The sequence below is a fragment of the Euprymna scolopes genome, chromosome 18 (assembly GCF_053919585.1).
Source record: "Euprymna scolopes isolate OS-2025 chromosome 18, ASM5391958v1, whole genome shotgun sequence".
NCBI classification, from domain to species: Eukaryota; Metazoa; Mollusca; class Cephalopoda; order Sepiida; family Sepiolidae; genus Euprymna; species Euprymna scolopes.
Genome location: NC_136499.1, coordinates 130,532,417 through 130,545,564, shown reverse-complemented (window position 1 = coordinate 130,545,564; position 13,148 = coordinate 130,532,417). Strand labels below are relative to the sequence as shown.

The following is a 13,148-nucleotide window of genomic DNA, read 5'->3' as shown; positions in this document are numbered from 1 at the left end:
TGCGCAGCCATCCACAAAAAAATAAAACTAAAGAAAAGGCTCCCAAACGAATCTTCTATTTTCAGCGCAGAAGCAACAGCCATAGATTTGGCACTAAATATAATAACCAATGATGACCATCAAAAATATATCATATTTACTGACTCACTTTTAATACTCATATCTCTAAAAGAAAAAAAAATGACAAACCCACTTATTACAAAATTGCTAAACAAAATAGATGCCATAACCATGGAAAAAAACATTATCTTTTGCTGGATACCAAGCCATATCGGCATCTACATGAATGAACAAGCAGATAAGGCAGCAAAGGAAACTCTGCAACAAAACCACATAAGTGGAAAAATCCCCTATACAGACCTAAAGACTAAAATAAACATATATATGAAGAGAAAATGGCAAGAAAACTGGAGCTCATGCACCAAAAACAAATTATTCCAAATAACACCAAATATTGGAACGAGAGACACCAAAAAGTTAACAAGAAAGGAAGAGGTAGTAATGACCAGACTGCGAATAGGTCACACTCACATCACTCACTCACATCTACTAAAAGGGGAGGAGACACCAAACTGTATAACGTGTCAAGAACCCTACACAATACACCATATACTGACAAACTGCATTGACCTTGAACAAATCCGAACAAAGTATTACCAAGAAAAAAATCTGAAAACAATATTAAACAAGATTGATCCCAAAAAAATTATTAATTTTCTGAAAGAGACTAAAATATACTCAAAAATATAAGGAAAGACCCCCCCCCCCAAAAAAAAACCTCAAGAACAAACCAATATTTAACACAACATAACGAACCTTTCGGCATTAAATGACCCCAAAGTGGTTGATATGCCGTAAAACAGAACAAACAAACAAACATATTAATTCCCAGTTTTTTTGCACATGAATAAAGCCTAATTAAATTTCTATATGTTTATTCAACTAAAAAGATTTCTTGGTTAAATTTATTTTCTTTTCGTCCGCAGGTACCGATATTTAATAAGAAAGAAGAAATTTTCTCTACACTGTGTGATTTTAGTATCCCCTTAATTAAGGCTGCGTGGTTTGTGAAGATGACAGCGGCATACAATGTTGCCGTACAGGAGAACAAGACCAAGAAGAGACAAGCTGTCGATCAATGCCTTGGTAAGTACATGCATGCATTTATTAACATTCTTAAAAATATGTAAATATTAGATGGTCACCCTGCATTGCCTGGTCATACAATACGCTTAAACATGATATTTTTAATTTATGCAGATTTCATATGTATTATTATAGAATCAATCCTCTATTGATTATTGATTTATTATATATTATTATTTATTATATATTATGAGGAATAATTTACCCAGTGGACTAATTTGCAAAAAAAATGATAATATCGTTCATCAAATTCTGTCTGTTTATAATGTCATGTCAGCTGATATTTGAGCTTAACAATCTTCCCTTGTAAAAATTCTGTTTTATCGATAAGAGAACAAAGACTATTTTTAAGATGGGATTTTTTCAATACTTATCGGATGAATTTCTGTACAAAAACCTATCTAAAAAATATAAATTAACTTTGTGTAAAATTTGCAAAAGATAGGCTCAGCTGTTTCGGAACCTACGAGGAAGGAACTCCAACACTCAAAGAGATTTTTATATCATTGTGGAGATGGTATATCCCACCAAAAATGCCACCAATGAAATAGTCGATAATATGTATATTTCTTCTTTTTAACCCATCTTCTTGAAATCACTGTTCATCCACCACAACACATCTTTGCTTGACAAAAACTTTTTTACCACTTCATATTGATCGTGACTGCTGTTGTATGTTATCTCTAAATTCGTATGACTGTTGCGTTATATCATAAAGGAGATTGTGTGTGATATATCTAATTAGTCTTAATGTCGTGTGATCGTCTAGTGGTTCAGTCTATTAAATGATATGTTTATATGCCGTTGTGTGTGTGGAGTACATGTATTTTTCAACATACCTTCTGCGTCTTGGATGTTGGTCGATCTGGAAACATTTTGTGTCTTGGAGGGGAGACGGTACCTGTTTTGAATGAAGGTTCATTCACTCCAACACGATGAATTTGTTTTATAGTTTTTATTTCACTTTCCAGATGTCTCGCAGAAGATGGAAAGTGAATCTCTGGCTTGCATGGTACTCTTGGTTTCTACACATGTTAGCGCCCCCCCCCCTGTTTCTTTTAGGTAGGATTTACGCTGTGGAAGGCAAAAATTAGCATGTAAATATGTCTGTTTAACACACAGGCAAGAGAGATGTCTACATTTCAACAGAGAAAAACATCAATTCACCCGTTTATATACAGATCAAAGGGAAGTAACTCTAAGTTACTCAAACTGTGTCAATGAAAAAGTACACATCATCAAAGCATAAAGCAAAAGAACTAACCTTTATACAGTCCAAGGGAGACAACTCTGACAACTTTCACAGTATTAAAACCTATATCTACATTGACAATTTCTAACAGATGAGAGCTTTGCAGATAATCGTCTAACAGGATTTCAGCTCCACACGCATCAGATAACTCAATGAAATTGCTATGGTGATGGTCTCATCAGTAGGATGACTGATCCTAAATCGACTTCACACTCACCGAACTTGAACCTCCTAGATTTTTATCTCTTGAGTTATCCCAAAGATAATGTCTACTGAAACGTATTTTATTTCAAACAAAAACACATCTCTTGAGTGCTCAAAGTCCAATCAGAAATATTTTCTATCCTCTGACCCCACCCTTTTTTTTCTCTTTGCCAAAGATCTATCATCCCCAACGCCTGCTGTTCATATGCATCATCAAAACATGTTTACAAAGTGTATCTGATTAAAAACTCAGTGTAACTAACCTTCTTAATAAAGTGGTGAGTGTTAACTGACCAAAGTGAAGTTGAGTTGTCTTTAAAAAGTGACTTTTTTTTTTTTTTCCAAATTATGATTCCACTGCAATATCAACAGGATTTGTACACGCTTAAAAAGTCCTTGAATTTTGACTTTTGCCTTGAAAAGACCTTATTTCTGTTATTACCTTGAAAAATCCTTTAAAATATGGAAAAGGCCTTAAAAATCGTATGTCCAGTAAAAATGTGTTGATATATTAAAAATAAAATCGAAATAAATACTATTAAAATATTTGTTGAATATTGAAAATAAAAGCAAAATGCACTATTCTGAAATTACATTGTATTATTGTGGATGCAAGAGTTATGTCCCTTTATCATAAAATTATCTGATGTTTTCCCTATAATAACATTGGGTAGTTTTGTGATGAAGGGACGTAACTCTTGTATGTAACAATACCTGAAATTCAAAATTTATAAGTTAGACGAACATGGCATAGATCAATCTACAATGGGAAAAACAGCATTTAATCGCACTTGTTTGGCCAAATAAAATTGGGTATATATAATGTAGATATGATTCTCAACAGGCATACTATTTTTTTATTTAAATGAAATTATTAATTTTTTAAGTTTATTCTGTCATTATTTATACATCAGATTTTTTGAAAACTTGAATTTTGTCTGAAGAAGAACTTGAAAACTTTTGAAAAGTCTTTGGGATGTTAAAAATCTGTACGAACCATGATCAAAATCTGTTGTACAAAGCTATCAAGTCTAAGATTGAGTTGGTTGTTGGTGAAAGTGCATAAACTCTTCAATAAAGCAATGCATCCGCCGGTGGCATTCACCCTAAACTGATTCAACTGGTTTCCCCTAAAAGAGGAAGTGTCTAGGGAATATCAGATTCACAAACAGTCCCCAGTCACATGTATATCCCTGTTAGGGTTTTGCAGTTTTCGCAGTGTTGATGTTCTCTGTTATTATCAGCTGACGTACTTCCTAACTTCCAGCGTGGCTGCTACCACAAGTGCTAACAAGGCAAATCCGTGCCTTCGCTTATTTTCTCTCCCCCTATATCTCCCCTGTGCACATACTCGTTTTTTATTACATTTTTCTAATCTTTTTTTATTTAATAATCATTGAAAAATTTGTTTGGTCTTATTTTAATAAGCAATTTGAAGTTTTCTTTTTTTTTTTTTTTTTCTAAAAAATTATTAAAAACAGTTAAAAAACATTTTTTCAACTATTTTGGGAATATTATATATTGGATATATTTTTTTTTTATGATGTTTGAAATTTTGTTATTTTGATTTCAATAATTCAATTTTTATAATTTCATAAACATTCAATTTTTATAATTTAATAAACATATTTCTTTTAAAATTAAGAAAATGAAATAAAAACTTATTTTCTTGATTTTGTTATTAAAATTGTAAATAAAGACTAATTGTATTATTTTTATCTGTTAATTTTTTTTTTTTTGCATATTTTTCAATGTCCTTATATTTTATTTCAATAAATCGCTTCACAATAGAAATACTGATTGCCTTGTCACTGCTTCCGGTAGCAGCTTCGCTGGAAGTTAGGAAATACGTTAGCTGACTATAACCCATGTTCTCCTGCATAGAATGCATGGTATTCCCAAATCGTCACACATCTGATACTGACCAGGCTTCAGATATCTTAATTGTGGTGATCTAACAAGAACTGGTGTCTTCAACGTGATTGTCGTGTACATTTATAAATGCAGTGCATCATGATCAGCCTTGATTGAAAGAATGCATTTTAGGGTGACCAGTGAAAATCATTTTTAAGAATTTTGTGGTTAACGTTTTTATTTTTTTATCGTTTATTTTTGCATTTTTTCAGATTGGAGTCAAGCTTTAACGAAATACATGAAAGAACAGCTTCAGAAAATCCAAGAACATTATCACAATGTAAACAATCAAGGCCTTCAATCCAACTTCATCGGCTCAACAAATCAATCACATTCCCAAACAGATTTTGAAAATGCCGTTAGATATTGGCAGTTCTGTTGCCGACTGGCCAGGCATTTATATGAGGTACAACAGCAACTACTTGACTTTTTTTTTACCATTCTTTTTAAATTTGATTGCTCAGCATAATAAGGGAAAATTGGAAAGATTAGGATTAACTACTTTACTAAACAAAATAAAAATATATTCAAACGTAAATGTCCTAAGATATTAATTCGATTGTTCATTACGGAAGGGTTAGTATGCTCATTATGGAAGGGTTAGTATGTTCATTATGGAAGGGTTAGTATGTTCATTATGGAAGGGTTAGCCTGTTCATTACGGAAGGGTTAGCCTGTTCATTACGGAAGGGTTAGCATGTTCATTACGGAAGGGTTAGCATGTTCATTACTGTGACAGGATGGAATACTGTTGCCATATCTGGGAAGGAGCTGCTAAAAACAGCCTATCCTGCCTTGACAGAGTACAAAATAGACATTGTGGCTTAGTGGAGGATGCCCTTTTCTCTACCCTGCAACCTCTCTCCCACAGAAGAGACGTTGCGAGCCTATCCTTGTTTTATCGTTATTTCCATGGCAGGTGCTCATCTGAACTCTTATCTCTGGTCCCCCCTCGCCAATCTTTCATGAAAAACACCCGTCTAGCTGAATCCACTGTGAAAAATTTCCCCCACTCTTTATCTGTGCTTAAATCAAAACGTGGATTCTATGAACAAAGCTTCTTCCTTAGAACTGCACGCCTGTGGAACTCTGTTCCGTCTGCCTGCTTCCCACCGGACTACAACTTGGATGTCTTCAAGTCCAACGTTAACAAATTCCTAATGAACCGCCCCCTTAAGTAAACACTTCATCAAATCTCCACACTAACGTAATGTACTTGCAATAACCCTTATCCTTGAGTGGCTTCCGGGCCTTGATAAGTGGTGATCACTGTGTAAAAAAAAATAAAATAACAATTCAGTAGATACGATTAGTTTTACTTGAAAGTCAATATTTTGATATTCACTCTAATAACGAAAAAGGTGCGTATGAATATAGCACACTGACTTATTGTTCAGATTATGTGGACTTTAAATAGTACATTGATTTTATTTGTAAGCAGATTTGAGTTTTTCCAATGCATTCCCTCCTCATGGTAAAAAGAGCTTTCTATAATCTTAATTTTAAATAATTTCTCTGGTTCCTTTAGACTGCTTCTCGGATTGTATTGCGAGATTGTCATTCATTGTATTGCGAGATTATCATTCATAGTTATAAAAATTGACGGTTTCATTTTAAAGTAAATCTGCTTAACTAAGTGACATGATTTTTGCTGTACATTATTTGCTTTCTGTCACAAATTTTTTTTTCTTTTTTTATCATGAGGGAGAATTTTCGACACTCACAAATCGCATCGAAAAATGAAACCTTTTTTTTTTTTTTTTTCTATACAATCCAATCTTTTCCAGGAAGGATTAATTGATCGTCATGAGTTTCTAACCTGGTTGCTTGAACACATTGAGAAAATACGACCTAACGATGATTCTTTGCTGAAAATTCTGCTCTCGCAGGTTTCCTACGTAAGTATTGCTTTTATTAGGATCGGATTTTATTAGGATCTGTAAAATAAAAAGAACTTAGATGAGGTCACCATTAATATATGGGTACGCCGTATAACTTTAAATGTGATTTTAATGAAAGTCAAACCATATGTTGAAGATCCTAATTTAAAAAAATTTTTTTTTTATTATTACATTTTCACCCCAAACAAGGCAAATTGCCACTTTGGTGTAGAGGGCTACTATCAGGGGCAACAACTACTGGGGTACTATGTAGGGATTTGGACAGCAAGATGTCGGTTCACGTTACACTTGAACTTCTGCACGTCAGTACTGTTGGGGAAGCAGGGACCTGGAATGGAATTCCAAAGTCTAGCAGTTCTGGGGAAGAAACTATTGGAGTAGAAAGATCTTTTACATCTAGGGATCTCTACAGTGTGGGGGTGGGATTTAACAGCCTGTCGGGTTTGTCGAGGGTGCTCACGTCGTGGGGGGCACAAGTGCTTGCAGTTCGTCAGAGCATTCACCACTAAAATACTTGTAGAACAGGCAGAGGGATGCAACATTTCGTCGATGGGATAGAGGCTGAAGCTTAGATGCCAGTTCAGGGCCTATCAGGTTTGCGACTCTCTTTTGAACCTTGTCAAGGAGCGAGAGACTAGTAGCAGATGCACCAGCCCAAATGTGACAGCAATACTTCATACATGGGCGAATGGTTGCCTTATAGAGGTACAGTATACTTTCGGGTGTTAGTAGTTTTCTAGCACGGTAGAGAGAGCCCACCTTTCTTGCAGCGGCCCTGGCAATGCCTTCAATGTAATTGTTCCAGCTCATGTTTCCTGTGAACGTTAGACCAAGGAGTTTGAAAGATGTACTCTCAGATAAAGAGTCGTTGGCCATTGCTATTGGTGGTAGAGAGGAATTTAGTTCTCCAACATTTCAGTTTCATCCGACTATACAGGGTGTTCCAAAAGCCTTGGGCACAGTTTGGCATCAAATATCTCGATTAATTATTAAAAATATAAAAACGCAATTGGTATATTCAGAAAGCTTGTCATCTCAAGTTTTTCACAAAATGTTCAAAGTGATCGTTGGTCACATGACATACATCAAGCCGATATCCAAATTTTGCCAAACTTGTCCCAGCATTGTTATTCGAGCCTCGAGTCATGTCTCTTGGAATGGAAAGCACATAGACCAGATATGAGGACTTGAAATGCGCCAAAGACTTTTACAACTGTTATATAGTAAGATATGGTTATTATTATTAGTATTAGACGATACCACTTGTGCGCGTATGTTACGTGAGTTCTTAGTGAGAGTTCTTGTCTTATATGATGTTGTATCTTAGAGAGAGAGATGTGTATGTAATGACATTTTATACACAGACATATAATAACAATACAATTTACCTTTTTGTAGAAATCACAAACACAAAGATGAGCTTTATCCAAAACACATGATAATTTATTTTCTTACGACCGGTCGGGATTTCCTCATTAAGAACTCAGTTTCACATTTTAGTTTCTGAAGTGACGTCTCGCTTCAGACGTCCGCCTGTCTCTGAGTTTTCTCACTGACCGTCTCCCCTGACTGTCTCTCCGACTCTCTCTGCGACCAACTAACTCCCACTTCCTATATTGAGAAATCCATGCATCCCGGCCACGTGAGCAAAATTCACGTGTTTCAACATGCGCGACTTTGCACGTTTCCGACATTGATTTTCCCAATAACCTATTTTTCTTGTGTTTTCACAAAGGAATTTAACCTACATATCTAATTTATTTAACTCATATTTTATTATCCACATTCTTTTAACAATTGAATAGTTTATTTATTATTTATTTCATCCGAATTAACAATTTACTGGACATTCCATTTAAACCTATTGTTCTTTAAAACTTAGGTCCAGGGTTCGATTTCTGCTTTCTCTTATTTTCATTTTAACTAATCTCTCTATTTTTATACTTACATGAACAGGGGACAGCCCTTATCATGTAACACAACATCCTGTACTAGGGGGGCATATTGGAATATTATATAGTAGTGATCCTTATTCAATCCCGCACAACGTTGGGTCTTCCTGCTAATTTGTATAGAAATATCAATGTGTATGTGTTCCTTATAGAGAGAAAATGAGAGCAACTATATAAAATCTAAAAGTGTATTTTTTAATAAAATTTCCAGGGAAATATTTCTGCAACTCTAAATGCAAGGAATTAGTTTCAAATCTGGTTCTACTAAAAATGTAAATGATGTGTCTAAGACATTAATTCTAATCTAATGACAAAATTACGTGAAATAGTACAAAAAAGTAGTTTGGTGTTATGAACATAATGAAAATTATATAAAACTTCTATTCGGTCATGGCTGGCAGAACAACAGCATGCTTCCCTATAGATTAGATAAAGGGTTCTGTCAGAAATTTTGTACAGATTCCCAAGTTTGACAAGATATGCCCGGAGAACGTAAGTTATATTGGCCAAAATGTTATGACAATAACAAGATGAGAACGGTAATCCAAATAATATATAATGTGTATTTATTTTGTGTGTGTATGTAATATATAGATATAGATAGATAGATGGAGTTGCTCGAAAAGGATCAAGTGTTAATGTAGGAAATCCTAAGTATAATAGCTGAATGCAAAATAAAGTATACATATAAGATCTAAAAGTAAAAAAATCAAACACAAACTTTGTCTAATCTTTTTATAAATTTATTTCAACCCTGTGAAAACGTCATCAGACAAGATGAGCTAGTCCGGTCTGTAGCAATATATATATATATATATATATATTCGATTCAAATGAAATTTAAACCATGTGTATAAGACCCTAATTCAAAGAGTTTCCAAACTTTTTACTTTCTAATGGTCATATCAGGTAGTAAAGCAGAGCGAGGGTGGCAGTAATGTTACGAGTAGCAAATAATTTTGTAGGCAAGATGAAAAAGTGATGATCCTTATTCAGTTTTGAGCAACAACAACATTTTCTTAAAAATTTATTTTAGCACGTAAGAACCCGGAATATAGTTGTTAGTTTCTTTTTCTTTCCTTTTTCATTAACTTTTAAAAAATTAAACTGTAATTTTTTTTTTTTTTTTAAATTTTATTTTAGTATTTGGATGAAGTGTCGTTGTCTGTTTATTTGTCACGCAAGTTATCTTACTTTTGTGCCAAGCGAATCTCTCACTACACAACAGAATCTGGGATTTGCTCCCCTCGGACAGACTCTCCCATGATGACAAATGGAAATGGGTAAGTTCTCCTCCCCGCCTTTCTTTTCAATACTCTTGAGGAAGGTGGGATCGTCATTCTCTTGCTTATCATCATTGTTACGGTGATGTTTCATTGCTAACAAAGTTTTTGTTGCGTGTGTATTATAATTGAATATTTAAAAAAATTAAGCTGTGTAATATAATTACGTGTCATGTCGAAATTATTAAAAACTAAAAAATTATAATTGAATAATTAAAAATTTTTAAGACAGCATATAATTACGTGTCATGTCGAAATTATTAAAAACTAAAAAATTATAATTGAATAAGTAAAAAATTTTAAGACAGCATATAATTACGTGTCATGTCGAAATTATTAAAAACTAAAAAATTATAATTGAATAATTAAAAATTTTTAAGACTGTATATAATTACATGTCATGTCAAAATTATCACAAACTAAAAAAATTATAATTGAATAATTAAAAATTTTTAAGACTATATATAATTATGTGTCATGTCGAAATTATTAAAAACTAAAAAATTATAATTGAATAATTAAAAATTTTTAAGACAGCATATAATTACGTGTCATGTCGAAATTATTAAAAACTAAAAAATTATAATTGAATAATTAAAAATTTTTAAGACAGCATATAATTACGTGTCATGTCGAAATTATTAAAAACTAAAAAATTATAATTGAATAATTAAAAATTTTTAAGACAGCATATAATTACGTGTCATGTCGAAATTATTAAAAACTAAAAAAATTATAATTGAATAATTAAAAATTTTTAAGACTATATAATTACATGTCATGTTGAAATTATCACAAACTAAAAACATAATTGAATATCTAAAAATTTATAAAACTGCATAATATAATGTGTCATGTTGAAATTATTAAAAACTAAAAAAAATTGATTGAATATTAAAAAAATTTAAAAAAAACTACATAATGTAATTACATGTCATAATGTAATTACATGTCAAAATTAATACAAACTAAAAGTTTGTATTAATTTTGACACGTAATTACATTATGCAATTTTCTTATTACAAAAATGTTCGAGAACTATTTTTGACAAAACGATATTATTGACACATGATTTTCTAATTTGAAATCATGAAATTAAAGCGAAAACAAGGGAGATGAGTCAGTTTGTCATGCAGAATTGATCACGTTAAAACTTTTATTTGATAAATTTTATTTTTCTTTTTCAATAAGTTTTGGTAATTTAAAAAAAAATTTTTACTAATTTCAACATAATAGTAATTTTTTAATAACTACAAGAAACCTTCTCTGCCACCAATAGCAATGGCCAGTGACTCCCTGTCTGAGAGTACATCTTTCAAACTGCTTGGCCTAACGCTCACAGGAAACATGAGCTGGAACAATTATATTGAAAACATTGGCAGGGCCTCTGTGAAAAAGGTAGGCTCTCTCTACCGTGCTAGAAAACTACTGACACCTGAAAGTATCCTGTATCTCTATAAGGCCACCATTCGCCCATGTATGGAGTATTGTTGTCACATCTGGGCTGGTGCGTCTACTACTAGTCTCTCGCTCCTAGACAAGGTTAAAAAAAAGAGTCGCCAATCTGATAGGCCCTGAACTGGCATCTAAGCTTCAGCCTCTGTCCCATCGACGAAACGTTGCATCCCTCTGCTTGTTCTACAAGTATTTTAATGGTGAATGCTTTGACGAACTGCAGACACTTGTGCCCCCACGACGCAGACACCCTCGACAAACCCGACAGGCAGCTAAATCCCACCCCCACACAGTAGAGATCCCTAGATGTAAAAGATCTTTCTACTCCAGTAGTTTCTTCCCCGGAACCGCTAGACTTTGGAATTCCAGTCCAGGATTCTGCTTCCCTAACTGTACTGACATGCAGAAGTTCAAGTGCAACATGAACCGACATCTTGCTGCCCAAATCCCTACATAGTGCCCCAGTAGTTGCTGACCCTGATAGTAGCCCCCTACACCAAAGTGGCAATGTGCCTTGTTTGGGGTGAAAATGTAATAAAAAAAAAAAATTTTTTTTAAATTGCATTAAAAAAATTTTTTATTGGTATGAACCCAACCCCCATAAGCATCAAATCTACTGTGGCATCATCTTACATTAATTCTTATTCTTGATTAGCCTTCGGGCCTTGATAAGTAGTTACTCCCAAGTGAAAACAAAAACAAAAAACATCAGTGTTTTTATTGACAAGTTTAAAAAAATGTTTTCCATTTGGAAGAAACAAAGAAAAATAAATATTCAATTGCAGTGGTTATTGGAATTTAATAATTTTGAATTCATAAATCAATTTTAGAACATGTTTGAACCATTACATATATATTACGTTTACATATATATTATGTTTGAACCATTACGGAATATATTGAGGTCCTTACCATATATTTACTCTAGTCAAAATTAATGATTTTGACTCCAATTTTATTTTCGCACTTAAATTAATCAAAAATGAAATCCTTAAAACGTGTTGTCATTGAGTAATTACGTTTTTTGTTTTAATGTTTATTTCAGGACATCGAATCCGAATCCGTTGTCTAATCCGTTATCCGTGCTCTTCACCGAATATGTTTCGTGCCTTGAACACCGCAGCATCATCCTTACGTTGTGTGCAACACTCCAGATCATCACCATCCGCTGCCCCGCTGCTCTTGTTTGGAACAACTTAGGAGACGGCAAGACGTCGTGTAATTTCCTCTGTGGATCTCCGCTGGATTTACTCTGCTGCGGTCCCTCTTCACTCCCCATGCCACCCAACCCCCATAATCAACTTGTAAGCAAAATTCACATCTTTTTTTTTTTCGTTGAATGAAAAATTCATGCAAATAAAATGTTTGAAGAGAGAAAGAAAAATGTGCGATGGGTAGACAGAGCTTCCTTAAGAGATGGGCTTCATAAAAAATGTTTGCACACTTAATCATGACAGACCAAAGAAAATTTTATTTCAAACTTAATCGTGATAGACCAAAGAAAATTTTATTTCAGACTTAATTGTGACAGACCAAAGAAAATTTTATTTCAAACTTATTCGTGACAGACCAAAGAAAATGACATGAGAAAAAATTGTATATTTATTAAAAGAAAATTTTATTTCAAACTTAATTGTGACAGACCAAAGAAAATTTTATTTCAAACTTAATCGTGACAGACCAGACCAAAGAAAATGACATGAGAAAAAATTGTATATTTATTAAAAGAAAAGATAAAATTTTATCCAAATGGTTATCTTTATTTATATGTACCCATTTTTGCACGTTAAACTGTTTAAATAGATTTTTTTTTTTTTTATACAAGACACATAATCGAATCTACTTTGGCATGTGTTGTTAAAAAATGAAAGTTGCATTTCCAATTGTGTTCTTATTTTTGATCCTAGTCAATGTTTTTTGTTGGGTTAGTCATAAAATGAGTAAGGGACAAGCTTTTACTCTAGGCCTTAGAATTTCTTAGACTGCCACCCATAACACCGGGACAAATTTGATAACATAAATTTCTTATAATCAATAACGA

The 13,148-nt window shown here is 33.2% G+C and overlaps 1 protein-coding gene across 3 annotated transcripts in view; it reads left to right on the top strand.

Annotated features, from left to right (window-relative positions):
* Positions 1–13,148, top strand: part of LOC145297828 (mediator of RNA polymerase II transcription subunit 12-like protein) — a 167,678-nt gene that overhangs the window by 25,594 nt on the left and 128,936 nt on the right. For all 3 annotated transcript variants that reach the window (XM_080144154.1, XM_080144153.1, XM_080144152.1), the window contains exons 6-10: positions 987–1,146; positions 4,729–4,922; positions 6,304–6,414; positions 9,513–9,652; positions 12,153–12,411. In XM_080144154.1, the coding sequence (XP_080000280.1) occupies positions 987–1,146; positions 4,729–4,922; positions 6,304–6,414; positions 9,513–9,652; positions 12,153–12,411 (864 nt within the window). The remainder of the gene's footprint in view (positions 1–986; positions 1,147–4,728; positions 4,923–6,303; positions 6,415–9,512; positions 9,653–12,152; positions 12,412–13,148) is intronic.